Below are 22,821 nucleotides of genomic sequence, written 5' to 3'. Positions count from 1 at the left end.
TGACCGCTGCAATGTGGACAAAATGGACACAAAGAAGGAGCATTAATCTTTAACCAATGTTTAGAAGAGGGCTTGATTCTCAGTTTTCTTTCATGATGTTTTTCTAGTATTTGGCCAAATTGATCAAGTGGTGTTAAAGACTTAATGTGTGTGTAGGGATGAGGGACGTATGATATTACAGACAGGTGTGTTAGCTTAGGCATGGAGCTCAAAAATTGTGTTTTTACAGTGATGTCACATAATTAGTAATTAGTAACATAATTTATTAGTTCCCCAAAGAAAATTTCAGTTAAAATGTATGAATCATTTAAGATTTACTACTATTTAAGAGTACTAAAGATTTTTTTTACACTATAAAGAATGCTTTTGCTGAACAGGAAGTTTAGAAGGTTCTTTATGGAAACACTGATGCCAATTTAATAAAAAAACCTTTGCAGATCATCTTTGATATAATATAAGAATGGAAGACTTTTTTCAACTGCAATGTTACACATTTCAATTTTCATTACTTTAAAATATGCTTCTCAATGTGTGTTGTAACAGAGGACAAATTACACAGGCTTTCAAGTAAATGTAACATCTAATTAAATGTACAATGGAAAGTTTCTTATATTTCTGGTAAAGTCTTTTGATTTCAGGAGTATATAAGTTCCTGAACATGAGTATCATTGTGGTCTTTGTGTGTGGATTTCATTTTTTTTTAATCTTGAAATTCGACTCTTCATCCTTTCAACTTGACCCTGCTATTTCTCTTCTGACATTTTACCATCTCTGTTTCTCTCCCTCATTCAAACAATACTTCTCTAATGTTTGCTTCATTCCCTCTACAACTCAAAACTGCTGCAGTCCTGTTCTCAAGAAACCCAAACTGGATCCCTCATCCTTATTTAACTATCGTCCCATTTCTAATTGACCATTTTTTTGCTAAATTACAAAGTACTGTTGCCTCCCACCTTCAGTCATATCTAATTGAATCCCCTTGACCCCTGCCGATCTGGTTTTCGTTTAGTCCAAAGTACTGCACAAGGTAGTGAATGATCTACTAATTCTGCATCTTGACCTTAGCTCTGCCTTTGATAACATCTCCCATGGATTACTTATTTCTAGTCTCATGGATTGAAGATTTCTGGTCCTGCCTACTTTTGGTTTTCCTATTAACTCTCTGAAAGACAATTGTACTTTTATCTCTCTCCGCTTTCAGTGCCATGCTGTAATAGATAATCACTCAATAAGAGATGTTCTCTCTCTCTCTCTCCCTCTCTTTCTCTTTTATACAGTCAATTTAATAATAAAAAAGTATAGGCTTTATAGGAGATCTATCAGATTTTGATTCATTCTCCTCATCATACTGTGTATTTGGGTTAGTCTGAGTTCTTGGGGCAATGAAATCCATTCTGCTTTTCAAACCAACCCAGCGCATGTTCTGCACAACAACAGATTGGGTGTAATAATCTGATTCGTCTACTTTATGGAGGGATCATGTGACTTTTTTTTATGAGGTGAAAGTAAAAAAGACATCTAATGGCTCAAATGAATTTAAAAAACCAGAGTGCTGTGATTAAACGGACAAGCCTTTGTCTCCGGTGAGTTTGTTTCCTCATTTAGTCAGGTCTCTCTTATCATTTTTTTTTCTGGAATAAAATCAGAGTTTGTTTTTTTTAAGTCTGTCTGTATTTTCACAGGCATGTTGTTGATTATTATCGCTTTCCTGGTGAATGTCCTGATAGAGACTTCTGGTAAGAACACCACAAACACGTTTGGAAATCATTCAATTTGTCCTTACTATAACCTAATAAAATCGAATTATTTTTGTATATTTCTGTACAAAATAAAAAAAATAATATATATATATATATAATACTGTTAGCATTGTTTCATATTGTTATATTTTGATACATGTATTAGATCAAGTTGAAGTAATTTTTAATAAAAGTATTTTAGTTGATTGCGCAAAAATAACTGGTTTGATCCTAAACAAGTCAAAAGCTATGGGTTTAGATAACCTTAAAATATTAAAATGGAGGATGTTTTTGGTCAAGTTCATTCTAATTTTCTTCTCAGAAATGGCAAATGTCTATTGATAATAATGCAGGTGGAAAATGTTTTGCGCTACTAATTGACAGTAGACTGTGGTAAAGATGTATTAACAAGCACTCATTGGTCATTATATAAGAACCTAATGCTGACAAATAAAAGACATTTAATACACTGTGAAAGCCAGATTTAATTTTACTGTCAGTTTTAATTAGGACTCAATCACCAGTCGTTCAGTGACATTTAAAGCAAGAATTGCAACCAGCCTTGTTGGTCTTAAAGAATAATATAGCTGCTAGCAGAAATCACTGGGGTTCAAGCGCTTTAGGGCCTTTTTTACTTCTGTACTATTGGGATGTAGTTTGAAATACAATCAAAACCAGAATGCAGAGCACAAAGAACTGTAGGACTAACACCATGCATAGTAGAGAATATGCAAACTCACAAATGAAAGAGTTAGACTGTTTGTTACGGTGTGGTTGAGGGAAACAAGGAAATTCCACAAACAAGAAAATAATAATACCTCAGGCAGAGTAACTAAACCATAAGAAGTACAAAAGACGAGAACGGACCCTCAGAACTGAAACAAACTGGAACTTAAACACACAGGGTAAATTACATAATTGACTGAACACACTGAGACAATTAACAAAAGAAAGAAAGTAGGTCACACAGAGCACGTGGGACAAGAAAAACAAAAACACAGAGTCCAAGTACGTGACACTATTAAACCCTAAACAAATTATATCCCTATACATTTCATTTACATTTTTCTGACTTATAAATGGGGAAAACATAGGTGATTCATCTTAAAAAGGCAAACAGATAGAGGATGTGCTCATAATACCAGCCCTAGGTGCTGTCAATTAAATACATATTTTTTTATAATAATAAATTTGGGATAAAGTCAAGTAGTGTCAAAAGAGGTATGTTTTCATCTGTTGTTTGAAGATTGACAAGGATCCAGCGTTCTGGATAGAGGAGGGAAGATCATTCCTCCAACCGGAAACGGATTATCGAGAATGTTCTGGAGGGGGATTTTGAGCCTCAATCATTCAAAGATCTCAGGCTTCTAGAGGGGATGTAGATTTGTAATAGTAAGTGGAAGTAGGCAGTTGCTGAGCCTGTGGCTGTTCTATAAGAAAGCATCAGTGTCATGAATTTGATTCGAGCTGCGAATGGGAGCCAATGTTCAGGCACTGCTGCATTCTGAATCATTTGTAGTTTAATTGTACTCGCAGGAAGTCTATCCAGTAGAGTACTGCAGTAGTCCAGTCTAGAAATGACCAGGACCTGGACAGGAAGTTGTGCAACATGCTCCAGTAGAAAGGGATCTTTCTGATGTTGTGTGATGCAAACCTGTAAGATTGAGCAGTCTTTGCTGTCTGCTCTTTGAAGGTCATCTGGTCATCACGCCAAGATTTCTGACTGAAGTTAATGAGGGATTTTTGGATGGTGAAGTACTGTAGAGTTGGTGTGGAAGAGAAGACAAGAAGCTCAGTCTTAGTCAGGTTGAGCTGTAGGTGATGTTCTCTCATCCATGCTGAGGTATGTGCCAGACAGCTTGAAATCCATGTAGCTACCGTTGGATCATCTGGTTGAAAAGAGAGGTAGAGCATCAGTGTTGGAATGACAGGAGAAGTCATGAGCCTGTATGATGGGACCGAGTGATGTAGTGTATGTGGAGAATAGAAGGGCATAGAAGAATAGAAGTAGAGCATAAAGTCTTAGTAGCTGCATTCATATCCAAAGATGAGAAATGGGTAGAAGAGGGAGGAGAGGAAGACACTACAATGGAAAGACATGAGGGAGAAAGGGAGCATAGGTGTCGTCTTAAAGTAACCAGTACAGGGGTTGGTGGCACACAGACAGCAAAATGTAGTGTATATTTGATGAAGAATAGGTTGGAGATATGTAGTGGTTTGACCAGAAAATTGTCTGAAGATGTCTGAGGTCAAATGAAGCAAGAAGTGAAAGTAAATCAGTAGCATAAAGCTTGTCTAGAAGAATGTTAAAGTTGCAAAATTTCTAACAGTGGGTTGCTATTAATCCATCCAGCTCCTCTAAGAAGGTGGCAAGAAAGTGGGGCGGAAAATTGCCACAATCTGGAGTTTTATAATAGCTATCACCACAAATTTTCATTTTTCCTCAATGTGGAATTCCACATCACATGAATTCCGTATTTTTTCACCCATAAAAATTCACTGAATTATAAATGTGATCACACCTATTACATAATTTTTATATAAACACATACACATATAGATTGAAGACATATATACTGTATATTTCACTGATCGTATCTCTGTCAGTGTCCTTCTCTGTAGAGGTTCCTGGTGATCCTATAGAGGCTCGTATCGGATCCACAGTGATTCTGCCCTGCTGGATCTCTCCTCCGGAGAACGCTGAAGCTCTGGAGATACGCTGGTACCGTCACGATCAGTTCAACAACCCTGTTCTGCTTTATAATCATGGGAAGATCCAGGACATCCAGGAGGAATCATACAGGCACCGAAGCTCTTTGACTCGGCGCTCAGATCAGTCTGGTGGACTGAAAGATGGAGACGTTTCTCTACGGCTGGAGAATCTCCGAGTTCAGGATGAAGGTTCATTTCGCTGTTATGTGAGTGGAGACAGTTCATACGGCAGTGAAGAGATGCTTCTCAAAATCACGGGTGAGTAACCGTTTAAGTCGATTTGCAAACAAAATATTTTCTAATTTAATTGTTTGGCATTGGCTGTACATATGAATTGTGCCCTAAATAGCCTTACAATTGCTTTATGTTGTGAGATTGTTATTTGTAAAAAATTTTGATATCATATTATCAAACCTAGTATAATTATGCTTAAGTTAAAATTGAATCATATGAATTACTGCTGTGATAATGGTGCAGGGGGGTAAATATATGATATTACATTATATAATTTTGGGACCCCAAGAAATCCCATGTATACAAACTACAATTTCACAAAAATGGTAAACTATACTTTTAAATATTATTTCTATAGCCTTTTTTGTTAAGTTTGGACATCATTGTCAAAATGAAATGTTCAAAACTTGCCACAAAAAGTTTATATATATATATAATATATATATATAATAGTATATGCTATATGAATGTAGTGTAGTATATCACAGAGGCCTTATTCTGCTCAGTTTTGCTAAACATCTTGTTTTGTGTTTGACTGATGAGAAGTAGTTTAATGGTTTACTAGAGGATAAATAATTGACAGAATGTGCATGTTGAACTGTTTTAAGACCATGGAAAGACATTGTGTAGAACAATACATTTATTGCAGGTAGGTTTGTGTGTGTGTGTGTGTGTGTGTGTGTGTGTGTCCTTCTCTCATCAGCTGTAGGATCCACTCCTGTCCTTGTTCCAAAGCCTCTTGATGATGGACACGTGAACATCAGCTGCAGGTCCAGCGGTTGGTATCCAAAGCCCAGCATCACATGGTCGTCTGCTGATGAAAGGGTTCTTCGTCCTGGAGGATCATCTCACAGTCGTGGAGAAGATGAGATGTTCTCTGTCCACAGCTGGACGGTCATCTCTCTCTCAGATGCTCAGCTGGTCTCATGTTCACTGTCCATCAGAACTGGAGAGTTCAAAGAAAGCAGGATTGACGTACAGGCCGTCATCTCTACAGGTTAGAGAACATTGTCACTTATACTTCATTCTCATACCAGGATAATTGTACTTCATACTTCTTGCGTGAGGGGATTCAGCTCCTGGTCAAACCTGGAGTAATGTCTGCGCGTGCGCCGACGCAATCACTTCAGCTGTATCCTCACCAGCAGAATCTACATTAAACACTGATTGTCTTAATAACAATGCATCGCCATATAAAAGGTGTATCTGTGTACACTCACAATCAAAACAAAACACTGTGTTTTCATAAAATAAAGAAAACAAACAGGATGTTGCTTTCTGCAGTTTGAGTTTTCTTTCTGTGAACAGATTAGGCATATCACAAAAACTAGCTGAAATAATATACAGGCTGCGTTACCTGTCTTGCTGTTTTTATCTTTTAACCAAATCAAATATATTTTAAGAATTTATTGTAACACTGACGTGCAAATCAAATATCGTGGGCGGGGCCTGTGCAGTACTACATAAAAACTGACAGGAATCTCAGAACAGCCTGATTTGAGAAAGGGGATTTTAAAATGAGGAAAATATATCATTATAGGTCGGATGTTATTCTGACTCAGTTGCTGACTTTGTTATCCAGTGTCTGCATACGAGGAGCTGGGATCAGTAACGTAAAGGCCTTTTAACTTCTGCAGACGTCACACAATGGCTATATACAGCTATATTGTTGACTATATTGTGGAAGATTAAACTGTTAAAGTTATATACTCATCTAGTGCTTCTCTTTACAACCACACCATGACAGAAGAACAGACCTTTACAGTTTATTAGCGGTGTGTTTTCTCTTTTGTTTTGTTTTGTTTGTCATGTCTTCCCCGATGTTTGACCCAAATGTCCTCATCCTCTTACTGGAGCAGGGGGATCGCTCTCTCGTCCCTCGTCTCTTCGTCCTTTCCAACGCCTCCCATTACCTGGACAGCTTTCTGTGCATGATTTACTTCCGCAGACTGAACACCTCCTCTCAAGCAAAGCTGTCCAGGAATGGTCCTTTGACTCGCCAAATACATTGAGTAGATGCTGGTGTCATGTAATTCGTTAATGACTGTTCAACCCATGGATGGCGACACCAGTCCCACTCAGGATCCAGAGCCCAGCCCACCACTTCACCGCGACGCGGAGTCACAGCCCGTGCCACAGAGCCATCGCTGGAGATGGTGACAGAGGCCGTCCAGCCATCCTGAATACTCACTGGTCCTGTTCAATCTTCATGAGACACGGCCTCAAGGGCGCCCTCCTCAGACTGTTCCCTAAGGGCCCCCTCCAGTGCCCGTGCCTCCAGCGCACCCTCCAGTGACTGCGCACAAAATCAACCCAAACTCTCACTCTATCCAGCCGCCGTCGATGTTTCCAAGGAGCCCCTGTGCTCACCCTCAGCTCATCATCTGGTGCTCGCCACGGGGTCTTCCGGTCTTCATCACCGTCGTGGGTGGAGGATCGCTCACCTCATCATCGACCGTCCGAGTCCTGGATTCCACCTCGGCCTGTAGACCCGTCGGCTACCCCTTGGCTCCTAGCTCCATCCTCTGCACCGTGGTCCATCAGTCCACCATCTCTGCCTTGGTCTGTCGCCCACCATCCGTCGCCTTGGGATTCCACTCCTCCAGCTTCACCTCGTCCCTCCTTCCCTCTGGCTCTGTCAAGCTCCTCTATCCCTCCGGCACCACCTTAGTCCTCTGTCACTCTGGCTCTACCGTGTCTTTCTCATTCCCCGCTTCTGCATCGGTCGCCGGTGTCTTCAGTGTCACCTAAGTCTTCCAGCTCCTAGCTCTTTGGCTCTCCGCCTCCGTCTCCTGCATCACCTGCTCCGCCACCGTCGGTCAGCCCCATGGAGTCGATGGTCATTCCTCCTCCATGGCTTCTCCCTCCGTCGGCTCCGCTGTGGATCTTCTGGGTTGTGCTCTGGATCCCACGGATCTCTTCCTGCTTCGGATTCCTCCTGTCTCCTCCCTCCATCTGCATCTCCCTGGACTCCCTGGACTTTTGTATTGTCTCCCTGCCTGCCTGCATGTAGCTATATTGTGAAAGATTAAAACTGTTAAAGTTATATCCTCGTCTAACGCTTCACTCTACAACCGTGACAGTAATAATCATACAATTTATGCTATAAGGGGGTGATATTCACTAATTAACAGGAACTTAAATAAACTTATTTTTTTTATATTAAGCACAATAACAACAGGTTATCATTATCTAATAATTCTATCAAAAGGCAGGCATAAACAGTGTACAGTAATAAAACAGTAACAAAATAAACAGTGTAGTAGATATGCTTGTTCATTCAAAGAAACATTTGACTATGAAATCATTGAATTAATGATAAATAAATAAATAAATGAAGTGTAATCGATTTATATATTTTAAAAGTGTTTAGATTGATCTGGTTTCTCAGATTCTTCAGGTCTGTGGAAGGCTCTTTTCTTCACCTTCCTCGTCTTTGCTCTTCTGGGTTTGGTTGGGTTAATCTTCTATAAGGACAGAAAGAAAAAAACAGGTACTATCCTATTGAAAGATTTGAAAAGAATCCTTTCAGTTTTTATGTATCCTGTATCCTGCATCCTGCATTGATATTTTTTATCTGTTTTTCAGGGAAGAAACCGGTTAAAGAAGGTGAGCAAAGGGGAACTTCATTTGCAATCTAAATACAGTTATGAATCAAATAAACCTTTTAGTGTCTTTTTCTCATCTATAATTTTTCTTTAAAGTTTAATAATAATGTTTGTCTCATTAAAGTTGAAAGCACTAGTGAAAATGCTTCTATTTTGTATTTTCTAGAAACAAGAAAAAGTCCATATGTCGTAGTATTATTGTTGTTTAAAAGATTTATAATTGATCAAATTTTGTTCATTTCCAAGTATAGATTATATATAGATTTTTGTAACCTAGATTTTTAATGTAGTGTCCGATTTGTGGATCCAATTTTGTAAAAATGTCTATAAGAGAATGTGTATGGAGTTTTCTAAAATGAAGTATGTATTACCACTAAGTTGCCTCATCTTGTTTTTGAAGGTCTTCAACGACCTTTAAGTAGTTAATGTCTCAAAGTAACACTAATGTCAAAACCCAAGCTGGTTTGGAGCTGCTCTAATGTAGACATTGGTCCTTATCAAAATCACTCTATTTTTCTGTTTCTAACACATGTAATGGATGCAGCTGTCTTTCTCTAAAATAGTTTGCTTTCATTGCAGTTGTCGGAGACAAGAGTGTAGAAAAATGGAGGAAACATGCAGGTAAGGCATCAGTTCAGTTATACATGCAGATATGTGGAAATATATTCTCACAGGGTTAATAACTTTTTTTCCTCACAGTTACGATCACTATTGACCCTGAACGTTCACATCCAGATCTGAAGGTCAAGGACTGTAAAATGATGAGAGACAGTGCAAGATATCACCACACTGGAGATGGATTTCCATATGAATTATGTGCATTTGGAGCTCAAAGATTCACTTCAGGTCTTCACTATTGGGAGGTAGAACTAGCACAAAGATGTACACCTCCTAAAAACTACTGGTTAATTGGTGTGGCGAAAGATGGAAGCTTTACTTCAAGAAAGAGATCTGCTTTAACTCCATCAGCCGGTTTCTGGTTCTTGTGTTCAGACGGTCCTAATGGCTTTTACACCAACACTGATCCACCAGTTAAACTCTCACTGACACCGAGACCTGAACGACTGGGAGTTCTGTTAGATTATGATGAAGGTCAGCTGTCATTTTACAACGTGACAGAGAGTAAACATCTCCTGACCATCAGCAGCAGATTCTCTGGACCAGTCGTTCCTCTCTTCAATCCTGGAGTTGGAGATCAGGGAGTGCTTAAAATTCTGGATTGTCCAGAACCTGTAGAATCAGCTGTAGAGTTCAATCAGCCTTTACTGAATAACAGCTCAGACGCCTGACTGAACGCTGCAGTTTAACCAGAAGGAACTATTTGCACAAGAGCATACACAAACATAAAACCTGGAGCAAAGCGCCATCACACATACAGAGGAGGACCAAACTGTGGAAATACACAAGGGGAAAGTCTTCATTCTCAAACAGCATTCTAGAATAATAAAACATCTCTGCTGAAAGCTCTTTTCTACTAGGTTTTTGAGGAGTTAAATGACATTAGATGGAGAAAGGTTCCTTCATCCTCTCTGTTATAACGGTCTGCTGGGATCTTTTAAACCAAACACAACCATAAACAGGAACCTACTGTAACTCTTTTTTTTTACTTTTCTGTACTTAATGCATGCGCTCTAATCTGTACTTTAAACCTAGCATTTTGTATAAAGAATATTGTTCTAATGACACGTCAATCAATCAATCACTTTTATTTATATCCTCTTGTAGTCACTTCGGGAAAACAGTACAGAAAAACTAAATTGAAAAATGATTTGTATTTCTTTTTGCTGTATATTGTTATGATATATAAAATGACTGATTAAATCTTTTGTAAAGGTAATTGTTCAACTTTGGGTTCTCTGGAATATAGTTATTTTATTAATCATTGTCTTTGATATTTCACCCACCACACGTTCCCTCAGTCCCAGTCACTGTGACACGTCACCAAGCGCTCAATCAGGAACACACCATGAACAATCATCTGAATACTAATCACCATCACCTGCTCCAGCAATCACCAGCACACTACGTATACTCACCTCAGTCACTTCCTCTTCGGCTGGTATCAAAGTTACGTGGACACTCGTGTCTGGCTCATCGCCTGCATTCTACAGATTCCCTTGTGTTTCCTAAGAAGCTTGTTCGATGAATCTGTGGATATACCCAAAGCCTTGTTTGAGGAAAGTGAAACTTACTGGTTCTGGACTATACTGTGAACTTGAGCTTATCTTTGAGCTTTCGTCTGAAGTTACCCATGTTGAATACGTTACTCACCTGATTTCCTTTGATACACTGTGATTTTCAATAAAACTCACTAAACTAACGTCTGCTTCTCCCTTCCATGTGTGGATGTGACAACACCTGCATCAACAGAAGAGATATTATTTATTGTACATAAAATGGTAAAAAGTGCAGTAAGAGCAGAATGTCCAGAGTCCTATTTTATCATATTAAGGAAGTAATAATGGAAAGCATACTGTATAAGCCCACATACATTATTATATCTAAACATAGTGCATGACGCACTGTTAAAAAAAGTTCATAGAGAGTCTGGGCAGTTGTTATTGAACAAGTGGTCAGCAGCAAGGTCATAGGTCATTAAAAACAACACATTTCACCAACTCTTTCTCCACAGACCTGAGCATTAAGTGGCTTAGTCTCTCGTTGCTCATTGTTGATCTCTGATACGGTTTTACTTGTTTAAGGACTCTCGTTGTAAGCTGTTGTGATGGGTGGGGTGAGAACTATGTGGACTACTTTCATTAATTCACTGAAGGCCACAGGCTAAGAGTGTAAATTAATAAAATACGACAAAACTTTGTTGCCGTTTGATGAGTTCTTGTTACATGTTAAACAAATCCTTGCAGAGCAGACCTGAGACTGAAGGATGACTTTGTCAATACGTGCGGAGTCGTAGTCTGCCAAAGCAGCGATTTTAGCTGAATCTGTGAACAGAGAGGGTTTTGTCAAAGTCCTCAAGAGGCTGTAAAAGGGCATCATTGTCCCTGAACCGGCAACAGTATTCGGCTACGAATCAGTCAGGGACAGAGAAGACACCCTTTCCCATGGTCTCTCTCGATCCGGCTGAGATACTCACTCAAAAGTGATTTGGATATAAAAACTTAGCTCTGTTTCCATCACAGCGCATTCATTGTCAGATCTCATAGATGAGATGCTCTTTGGTGCTTCTGATCACAGCCATTGCTTTAAGGACAACAAGGCAATGTGATAGACGGTACCTTTTCAACAAAGGGAAGATTGACAATAAAAGAGTATGATCCCAATGTTGCCTTAAGTGCACTCCACTGATCCATGCCAGAACAGACATTTTTTGTGCCGCTCTGCCACAGGGTTATCCAACTTTTGAACTATGCTATAAATATTTTTTTTCTGCTGTAAAACTGGGCAGTGTAACGTGAGGAGTCTATAAATGCCTTTTAAAAAAAAATAAAAAATCACAAAGTTCATGATTCAAAATCAGAATGATGAAGCTTCTCCTCTTCCTCCAGAGACAGCCTGATAATGCCGAAGGCTACTATGTATCTATATGTCTCGTATTTCATGTTTTTTTATTTAAGCATTGAACAGCAGATACGAAACAGTACAATAGACGTCGCCTCCTTCGCGTCACGTGTCTCAGAGACGTATCTGTTTGGATTTTTCCATGATATTTAATCGCATCATAACGACAGTAAACGCGAATATGTTTGTTTACATCTCAACAATCATTGCACAGAATCATATCTAACGAAATAGACGCGTTATTCTATCTTGCGTTTTTTGCATCATTTCGAAAGCGAAAGTAAAGGAGCGCTTCTGGAATCGCGGATGTAATTCCCACGGATATCACAACATCTTCTACATTACTGTGATTTAAAGGACGGGTGTTTATCTCGGGTGAGTTTGTTTCCTCGTTTAATATGAGTCTGTCTCTCATCATTTATTTCTGGAGGAATCTCACGTGAGTCTCTGTTTTCACAGACATGTTGTCGATTATCGTCGTTTTACTGAACCTCTTCATAGAGACTTCTGGTAAGAACGCCACAAAAAACCAGTCGTATGGTTTTTATATTCTATAAAGGTGTCACGCGTGTGATAAGCACGAGAGCTCACAACGAGTATAATAGAAAACAAAAAGGCTTTAATCCACTCGGGGATGAAATAAATGATGCAAATACAGGCAGGCAGATAGACAGAACAACATCACACGCAACTACGGACGAGATCGGACAAACGGAACTGAAAACACAGGACTTAAATACACCAGGTGAATGACTACAATTAACAAGACACAGCTGAAGACGATAGACAATTAACTAAAGTGGGTCAAACTGAACACATGGCACACGATGAAAACAATAACAAAGTCCAAAGACGTGACAAAAGGCTAGACAGGACACAGAATTTATCGAGTGTTCAATGACCAATAAACGATTCAAACGCATTATAAAACAAATGGAGGATTAAATGAAGAATTTACCAATGCTCATTGGTCATTATGAATGAAAAATATGGATAATATAATACTAATTATGGGCCGTTCACATGTGAGGTCACATGCTTGCTCAAGTTATTTCAAATATGCGTGCTAATAATATAATATAATAGACATATAATAACATATAGAACTAATAAACCTTCTCATGTGCAAAAAAAGAAACCAAATAAAATCTAATAGTAATCTAATTAAAGGGGATTTATAGAAAATATAGTAAAATAGTAAATAATTAATTGCACACAGTCGGTTAAACTAATACAAAAACATTACATTCTATTAGAAAATAGGCAAAACCACAATGCATTAACATTTATACTTTCTACAAACATTTTAAACATTACACATTCTTTAACCACGCGGAAATGCTGAAAAATAAACAAAATAACCGACCACATAAATTCATAGATTATGCAATATAATGAAGTTTCTAATTAAGGATGATGTGGGCATAGTTAAATAATGATGTTTCAGTGAAAATTATCAATAATTATCAGTACTCCTATTGATATAATTGCCCATAATTTGGTGCAAAATACATGATGTTTGGGGAGTGAGGTTCTGGAGGTCTGTGAGAGAAGAGAATAATGATGTAATCAGGAAACGAGGGATTGGTCTGAACGTATATAGCTTTTATATGCACCAGAAGGCCAGCGGCTGAGGGTTTGGATCTGCTTTCTCTGGGCCTGTGTTGTTAAAAGAGCTATATAAATAAAAATGATTGATTGATTAGTTCGGAATAGGTTGCATCAAAGCACTGTACAGTATAAAGTAAAAAAAAACCTTGGGAGAAACCAGACTCAGTTGGGGTCAGTTCTCCTCTGACCGGACGCCCAGCACTTAACTTCCTGTTCAGTTTTAAACACAGCTGTGTCAGGTAGTGTAAATGACTTTTTGTGTGTGTGTGTGTGTGTGTGTGTGTGTGTGTGTGTGTGTGTGTGTGTGTGTGTGTGTGTGCGTGTGCGTGTGCGCGTGCGTGTGTGTGTGTGTGTGTGTGTGTGTGCATCAGGATCTGGTGATTGGTCCACGGGGTGCATCTAGGTGTTCTGGTCTCTGATGAACATAATCTCTGGGTGCTGATCCACCATCTAGTCTGGATACAAACTGTGAAAACAGATTGAGAAAGAAACAGAACTAATATTAGCGTAGATGCCATTCTTTTTACGATGTCACAAGTACATCGTATTGTAGGAGTAGTGTTCCCGGTTCCAGCAAATCTAAGTAATGCAGCCTAAAAATCCTTTAACGGATTTGAATAATAAAAGTGTGTTGTTGTGTGTAGGCTAAGTTAAAAAGATGTGTCTTTAATCTAGATTTAAACTGGCAGAGTGTGACGGGGGGTCGAGTGGAGTTTTTGATTGAGATGTTCTGTCTTGGAGAAAGACTAGAAGCGTTTGCAAGAGAATAATGTTGATGGTTAAAAATGTATATGAATAAAAGGCCCTTTTTGGACAGGTCAGTCTTACTTCGTTTAATGGATAAAAAGAGTTCCCTTGTATAGGATTTATAGATCAGAAATGGTGGGGTTAATATTTCGGTCGAAACTGGACTGTAAATTTTGAACATCTGAGGAATCTGAGAAATGCCAGAATGAACATCGCATGAATCGTGAAGGTATGGATATAGATATAGACATGTCCAAGCAAAAACTAGAAAAAAAACTCAAAAAAAAATATGCAAAAAAGGAAAAAAAAATAAAGTTAATAGTGTAGCGATGTATGAAACACGGAACTCAGTTTTGATCACCAGGATTCCTTTTAAAACAAGTCTTTCTGTGTCCATCAGTGTCTTTCTCTGTAGAGGTTCCTGGTGATCCTATAGAGGCTCGTATCGGATCCACAGTGATTCTGCCCTGCTGGATCTCTCCTCCGGAGAACGCTGAAGCTCTGGAGATACGCTGGTACCGTCACGAGCAGTTCAACAACCCTGTTCTGCTTTATAATCATGGGAAGATCCAGGACATCCAGGAGGAATCATACAGGAACCGAAGCTCTTTGACTCGGCGCTCAGATCAGTCTGGTGGACTGAAGGATGGAGACGTTTCTCTACGGCTGAAGAAACTCAGAGTTCAGGATGAAGGTTCATTTCACTGTTATGTGAGTGGAGACAGTTCATACGGCAGTGAAGAGATGCTTCTCAAAATCAGGGGTGAGTAACCATTTAAGTCGATTTACAAACAAACATTGACAAAATGTGCATGTTGAACTGTTTCAAGACCATGGAAAGACATTGTGTAGAACAATACATTTATTGCAGGTACTTTTGTGTGTGTGTGTGTGTGTGTCCTTCTCTCATCAGCTGTGGGATCCACTCCTGTCCTTGTTCCAAAGCCTCTTGATGATGGACACGTGAACATCAGCTGCAGGTCCAGCGGCTGGTATCCAAAGCCCAGCATCACATGGTCGTCTGCTGATGAAAGGGTTCTTCGTCCTGGAGGATCATCTCACAGTCGTGGAGAAGATGAGATGTTCTCTGTCCACAGCTGGACGGTCATCTCTCTCTCAGATGCTCAGCTGGTCTCATGTTCACTGTCCATCAGAACCGGAGAGTTCAAAGAAAGTAGGATTGGCGTACAGGCCGTCATCTCTACAGGTTAGAGAACATTGTCACTTATACTTGAACATGAACTGCAGAGCATTCCAGAATATTTCATATTCAAAGTGATCAAGCTTGCTTTCCAACACACTAAAAACTTGAGGTTTTTAATATATTGTTTTTTTATTTTGAGCAAAAATAATTAGTTATAAACATATTTAGTACAAATAAATACTCATTGATGTTTAGCTTGAGTTTTTATTTGTCAGATTCATCAGGTCCGTGGAAGGCTCTTTTCCTCACCTTTCTCGTCTTTGCCCTTCTGGGTTTGGTTGGGTTGATCCTCTACAAATACAGACACAAACTAACAGGTACGATCTGACAGAACAACTATATAATCTAAATATCTAATGTTTTGCAGGAGATAAACCAGCAAAAGAAAGCAAGTAAAATCACTTCATCAAATGAAAACAGCTCCTCTTTTCCCATTTCTAATTTTGCTTTATACTTTTAAAAAAATGATTAGTACAATGATGTTAGTTTTATCAAAGGGGTGGTTGACAGTTTTTTACGGGGTGCGGTGTAATGTTTGTCTCAAACTCAAGCTCCGCACAGTTTAGCTCCAACCAGCTCTGATGTGTCTAGTGCTCCTAAAGACCTTGATTAGCTGGATCAGGTGTGTTTGATTAGGGTTGGAGCAGAACTGTGGCCCTCCAGGAATTGAGTTTGGGTTTTATCCTAATTAAAGCATTCATTCAGTATGGAAACTGGACAAGAGTCCATATATAATGCTTCTCAAAGCTTCTCAAAACAATTCATTTGAGCTGAGCTGATCTGAATGAGAAGGAGAGATCATTGTAATTCTTTAATTGTATATAAGTGTTATTTTTATTATTAAAATACTGTCTATCTATTTATCTATTTATTTTCTAATTTTTACGTATCTGTTATCTCCTTTTTACTGTGATGGTGCAATCATATTCTGTATTTTATTTTGTATTTAAATGAAACTTGTGAATCTATTCAAATCATTAGAAGACCGAATCACTTAAACAGCGACACACTAACATTAAAATAGTGAAATTGCAATCAACCATCCCTTTAAAAGGTAAAATGAGCATAAGAAATCAAAACCCAACTGTGTTAAACATCATGGCAATTAAAAAATCCCTGTCTGGAATGGGTAAAACTGTAATCTAAAGTGGTTTGTAGATTTTTTGTAGAAACAAATCACTTATTGTCCTCCAATGGTGTCTTCGCTAATTTTAGATTCTAAGGATGAAATGACCACAAAGACGGAGAACCACAAAGGTATGAGATTTAGTTTGTTCTCGGCCACTTCAAAACCTACTTATTATTAAGAATGCACGGTCCTAGAAAGTACTATTAATAAACAAACATCAAAAGAATTGTCATAGATATAAGCTTTTTAGTTTTTATTTGTTTCCTAGATGTTTAAGACTCAGGCTTTTAGACTCAACTGTATATTTTACAGACTATTTTAGACAAAATATAATGCAGTTTCTTATTAATGGCTAACATAATTAAACACATATCTATAATATAGGAAATTAACAATGCATGAAAGTACTACTTTGTTTCTACTTGTGCTCGTTTGATGTTGTCAGTTCCAACTGTAGTTCTTTTTCGACTAAAACATTATTGTTTTTTTATTGTAGTTGTGGGAGACATAAATTTAGAACATCTAAGGAAACATGCAGGTATGACATTAACTCAGTATATATATATATATATGTATTGAGGCGGGAGGAGCCAATGACAGACACAGTGGGCGTGGCGTCAGGCCTCGGAGAGGCTTTTTTTTCATTAACAAAAATACAAAAATAAAGTGTCCAGGGGAAAAGTGTGGTGGCGAATAAAGGACGGGGTGATGATGACAATAAAGGGGAGGGGCAGCCGACTCGTCACATTCCCCTCCCCAAGCGCCATCCCCGTCAAGTGGTCGCCGCCCACGCAGGAGTGCTACCTTCCTCAACCAGGCTCCAGTGGTCGGAGTGGGCGGGGCAGGGATTCCTCTCCAGGCAACTCCCCTCTCGCACCGGGACAGAGAAACCGGGAATTAGTCGACAAGCTCAACCAGCCACCGGGTAAATGACAGTAAAAGCAAGCGTCACTTACCCTTTCTGGCTGCTGGGAGCGAGTCTCCATCATTCCTCCGTCCCGGCATGGGTATGAGCGAGAGGGGATGACGTCATCAGATGTTGCCCAACTGTGCCGTCTAAACTCCGCCTTGCCCGCATTCTCCACCAGTGTGGCGGGATGTGCCAACGACAGACACAGTGGGCGTGGAGAGTCTTTTTTTTTATTAACAAAAATAAAGTGTTCAGGGGAAAAGTGTCCAAATAGAACTGGTGCCCTCGTCGTGCTGCAGGGGAAGTGCAGGTCAGGTAGTGCTTCAAGGAGAAGGGTCCAGGTAAGGGGCGGAGTCCGGCGGCCGCACACACTCCCCTCTCTGGTCCGGGGCACGAGGGGCGGCGGCCTCTTCCTGAGGCATCTCCGTTGCTTCTTCCTCTGGTCAGCAGATTTGAAGGGGATAAACAGCCCAGCATCCTGGCCTGTCAGCGATACACGTGTGCAGTCATCACCTGGACCACAGTGTCCAACAACGCGCTTCTCTGGCGGCGTGGCGAGTTCCTTCACGCACCCTTCCTGGACCCACGAGGACACCAGCGTGCATGCACGGGGGAAGAGACCGGTCTCTCGAGGAGAGGCGCGTTCGGTATTTAATGGCGCGGCGGTGACGAGGTCTAATTCACTCCAGGTGTGCCTCGTCACACGCAGCCAGACCTGTCCAATATTTATTAAAATATTTTGTTTAATAAAAAAGCCTCTCCGAGGCCTGGCGCCACGCCCACTGTGTCTGTCGTTGGCTCCTCCCGTCACAATATATATAAATATATAGCGACAGGGTTAAGTCAACAAGGAGAGCTCAAACAAAAACCCCGGAGGGTGGATTTATTTACAATAAGGGAAATAAAACAAGTGCAAATGTCCAGCTGTGTCCCGGGGCTGTTTTTCTCTCTCTCTCTCTCTCTCTCTCTCTCTCTCTCTCTCTCTCTCTCTCTCTCTCTCTCTCTCTCCCCGTGTGGTGCAATGGGTCAGTGACGTGAAAGGTGAGGCTGAGTGGTCACGCGCTGCTCTCTGAAGCGGACAAGAGACAAGAGTTAATTCTTAGCTTCTCTGGAGTCATAGCTCAGTGTCTGTCATGCCTCATGGTGCTTTTAAAGGCAGGCTTTGATGAGATGCAGCTGCCACTCCAGCTGGGTGATGCACAATGAAGTGGAAGTCCTGGAGCGCAAAGAACCATCGGGTCACCCTGGCGTCAGTGGTTTACTTAGCCCAGGCCATCCACTGCAGAGGAGCATGGTCAGTGACCAGGGTGAACTTCCAGCCCAAGAGGTAGTAGTGCAGCTTCAGGACTGCCCACTTGATGGCCAGGGCCTCCTCCTTCACCACTGCATAGTTTCTCTCGGGGTCAGCTTTCGACTGATGTAAAAGATCAGATGCTCCTCTCCCTCCAGGATCTGGGATAGGACAGCTCCCAGACCCGTATTGAAGGCATCCGTTTGCAGCAGGAACAGGCAGCTAAAATCGGAGGTAAGCGCCGTCTTGATCTTCTGGAAGGCTTCCTTCATAGCCAGACTACCTTCTCTGGCTGCTCCTTCCTGGTCAGATCTGTCAGGGTTGAAGCTAAAGAGAAGTTGGGGATAAAACAGCGATCCCCAAGAAAGCTTGTACCTGGGTTTTTGTGAGGGGCCTATGAGCCTTCTGGACCGCCTCTACCTTCTGAGGCCCATCCTGACTTAAAAAATGGTGGTCCTCCCATGTCTCAGAGTGGATTGCAACGTCGTCAAGGTACGCGGCGGCATAGGCCTGATGGGGCCGCAAGACAATGTCCATCATGCAGGCGATAGGTTTCTGGCCCAATCCTCTCCATCACTGTGCATGGGCCCTGCCAGGAAGCCAGGAACTTAGAGGCCGGATGTGTAAACTAGGACCACACTCCGGGATGGAACACCCATGATTGGGCTTACTGAGGTGCTACCGGACTAATGGCATGACCTGGTCAATCTTCTCCCTCATCTCCTTGACATGCTCAATCATGGTGTGATGGACTGCCGGCTGCTTTTCCCAGGCCATCTTGACAACATCAAGGAGGCCGAGGGGCTTCCGGCCAAAGAGGAGTTCAAAGGTTGTGAAGCGGTTTAGTGTCTTGAACAAGAGTTATTTCTCAGCTTCTCTGGAGTCGTAGTCATATACATATGTACTTTATTATCTCTTTATTGTCTTTGTTATATTTGCATGTATGTGTAAATGTCATATCATATATTAGGGTCAATAACAGTTTTTTGTACTCTGTTTTTCCTCACAGTTACGATCACTATTGACCCTGAACATTCACATTCAGATCTGAAGGTCAAGGACTGTAAAATGATGAGAGATGGTCCAAATTATAGTCCAAGTGGAGATGGATTTCCATATGAATTATGTGCATTTGGAGCTCAAAGATTCACTTCAGGTCTTCACTATTGGGAGGTAGAACTAGCACAAAGAGGTATATCTCCTAAAAACTACTGGTTAATTGGTGTGGCGAAAGATGGAAGCTTTCCTTCAAGAGAGAGATCTGCTTTAACTCCATCAGCCGGTTTCTGGTTCTTGTGTTCAGACGGTCCTAATGGCTTTTACACCAACACTGATCCACCAGTTAAACTCTCACTGACACCGAGACCTGAACGACTGGGAGTTCTGTTCGATTATGATGACGGTCAGCTGTCATTTTACAACGTGACAGAGAGTAAACATCTCCTGACCATCAGCAGCAGATTCTCTGGACCAGTCGTTCCTCTCTTCAATCCTGGAGTTGGTGATCAGGGAGTGCTTGAAATTCTGGATTGTCCAGAACCTGTAGAATCAGCTGTAGACTCCAGTCAGCCTTTACTGAATAACAGCTCAGACGCCTGACTGACCGCTGCAGTTTAACCAGAACAAATATGAAAAACAAATTAAGTATCTCTTCTAACATCTACAAACTATAGAAATCTTGTCTTTTTCTCTTTTTTTCACTTGAGGAGAAAAAAGACAAGACGATGATGGAAACTTTTTTTAAAAGCACCTCTTAAAATATTTTACATTTTGCAAAACCTCTTCTTCCATCAATTTAAAGTATTAAAGTAAAAAAAAAAAACTACAAAAAAACAAATTTTTCATTTAATCGTTTTCAGTTTTTGCTGATCTTTGTTTTATTTAAACTATTTTTTTTTCATTATTTTTACATCAGGGTGTAAGCTGTCCATGCCTACTTATTTTCTTGCTCGTTTTACTAATAGCCTACATGTTATAGGCTACGTTTCATACTTTACAGATTTTCAAATTTTGTATACCTACTTAAACTTAAAAAACTTATTTGTTATATTATATTAGACATATAGCATGGTGTATTTTACAATCAATCAATCAATCACTTTTATTTATATAGTGCTTCTAACAATACAATGACAGGGATGTATAATGACAAGATTAAACAATTTGTTATTAAATGCAGAGACGTCTCTGTAATCAATTCAACGATAATCACTAGAAGTTAAGTGTCCCCAACCAAGTAAGCCAGAGGAACCAAAACCCTATCCATACAAAATGGAGAAAAAAAAACCTTGGAGAAACCAGACTCAGTTGGGGTCAGTTCTCCTCTGACCGGACGCCCAGCACTTAACTTCCAGTTCAATTTTAAACACAGCGGTGTCAGATAGTGTAAATTACATAGTGTGTGTGTGTGTGTTCTGGTCTCCCGGTGCTGATTCACCATCTGATCTGGATACAAGCTGAGAAACAGAATAAGAAATAAACAGACTAATATTAGTGCAGATGCCATACTTTTATGATGTCATGTTCCCAGTTCCAGCGGATCTAATTAATGCAGCCTAAAAATCATTTAACGGATTTGAACAATAGAAGCATATTAGTGTGTTATGTGTAGGCTAGGTAAAAAAGATTTTAACTTTTAATCTAGATTTAAACTGGCAGAGTGTGTCTGCCTCCCGAACAGTGTTAGGGAGATTGTTCCAGAGTTTTGTTACTAAATAGGAAAAGGATCTGGCTCCCGCAGTCGATTTGATTGATTGATTTTTATCAATCAGAGAGTTTTGACGTGCAGGACTATAATGTGATAAGAGCTCGCTCAAGTATTGAGGAGCTAAACCATTCAGGGCTTTATAGGTAATTAATAAGATTTTAAAATCTATCTGATGTTTGATAGGGAGCCAGTGCAGTGTTGACAGAACCGGGCTAATATGATCATACTTCCTAGTTCTAGTAAGGACTCTGGCTGCTGTGTTTTGGACTAGCTGAAGTTTGTTTATTAAGCGTGCAGAACAACCACCCAATAAAGCATTACAATAATCTAACCTAGAGGTCATAAACGCATTAATAAAAATATGGAAATCCTCACAGATAACATTTTTCTCTAAGAATGAATATAGTTGTGAGGATATTACTTTTTCTACTTTTTCTTTGAAAGGAAAGGGAAAAAGTCTTTGGGGCCAAGATGTGTTTTTTTAATGAGAGGCTTTTTATTCATTTTGTTAATAAAAGTTCTATGTTCTACGCTGTATTTTGTTGTTGCTATTAAAGCTCTGTACAGTATAAAGTAGAAGAATGTATAATGACGAGAGTGATTCAGAGACGGTCTCTGTAATCAATTCAATGATAATCACTAGAAGTTAAGTGTCCCCAACAAAGAAGACAGAGGAACCAAAACCCCATCCATACAGAATGAAGAAAAAAAAACCTTGGGAGAAACCAGACTCAGTTGAGACCAGTTCTCCTCTGACCGGATGCCCAGCACTTAACTTCCTGTTCAATTTTAAATTAAAGTAAAATCTGCACAGTTTTTTTTTTTAACTAGGCTATTTAAAAGTGAACCCAGGCCCCCGGTTACCATGGTAACTTCCACATCTCACTACTTCTTGTCCTCTGAAACCGGCACCCCGGCCTAATGGGCTGGGAACAGAGGAGATTAATCATAATTAATAAGATCCCTGAAATTTATGGCAAAAAATGGTCTTGTAAATACAAAGGCAGCTAGTGGGACTGAATGAGTCTAGATATATGTGCAAACATTTTAACATGTTGATAAAATCATGCATTAGATGTTTTTTTTGGGCTCTGTAAATACAGTACATGAATGTAACGAATGTGTCATTATGTGTTTGTGCTGAAATAAAGTATTTTTGGTACTATTAAATGTCTTTATTTTGTTGTTGTTTTTAGGATTTATAACCTAAAGAAGAAACATTGTACTTTTGGAACTTCATAATGGTACGTCAGTGATGGTGTCAGTCACTTACTACGTAGGCGTTGCTTTAATAATGTTAAAACGGTTAGTTTGTAAACGTGCCCATTTTGTTGGGTGTGTAGTGCACTTCTCACTTCTGAACAACTGCAATATTTAAATAATTATGTTGCATTGCAACTTTTTTTTTTA

At 39.8% G+C, this 22,821-nt stretch overlaps 1 protein-coding gene across 1 annotated transcript; it reads left to right on the top strand.

Annotated features, from left to right (window-relative positions):
• The first annotated feature begins 2 nt into the window (after window positions 1–2).
• On the top strand, window positions 3–20,908 carry LOC122349120. The gene is made up of 15 exons (XM_043245048.1): window positions 3–1,583; window positions 1,683–1,736; window positions 4,347–4,709; window positions 5,389–5,682; window positions 8,077–8,178; window positions 8,274–8,294; window positions 8,873–8,914; window positions 8,993–9,580; window positions 12,272–12,322; window positions 14,571–14,933; window positions 15,084–15,377; window positions 15,590–15,691; window positions 16,590–16,631; window positions 17,000–17,041; window positions 19,714–20,908. The coding sequence occupies exons 2-15, from the start codon at window positions 1,685–1,687 to the stop codon at window positions 20,301–20,303; spliced, it is 2,946 nt and encodes a 981-aa protein (XP_043100983.1). The 5' UTR covers window positions 3–1,583; window positions 1,683–1,684; the 3' UTR covers window positions 20,304–20,908.
• The last annotated feature ends 1,913 nt before the right edge of the window (window positions 20,909–22,821 follow it).

The sequence above is a fragment of the Puntigrus tetrazona genome, chromosome 7, assembly GCF_018831695.1.
Source record: "Puntigrus tetrazona isolate hp1 chromosome 7, ASM1883169v1, whole genome shotgun sequence".
NCBI lineage: Eukaryota > Metazoa > Chordata > Actinopteri > Cypriniformes > Cyprinidae > Puntigrus > Puntigrus tetrazona.
This window is presented reverse-complemented; position numbering and strand designations above follow the sequence as displayed.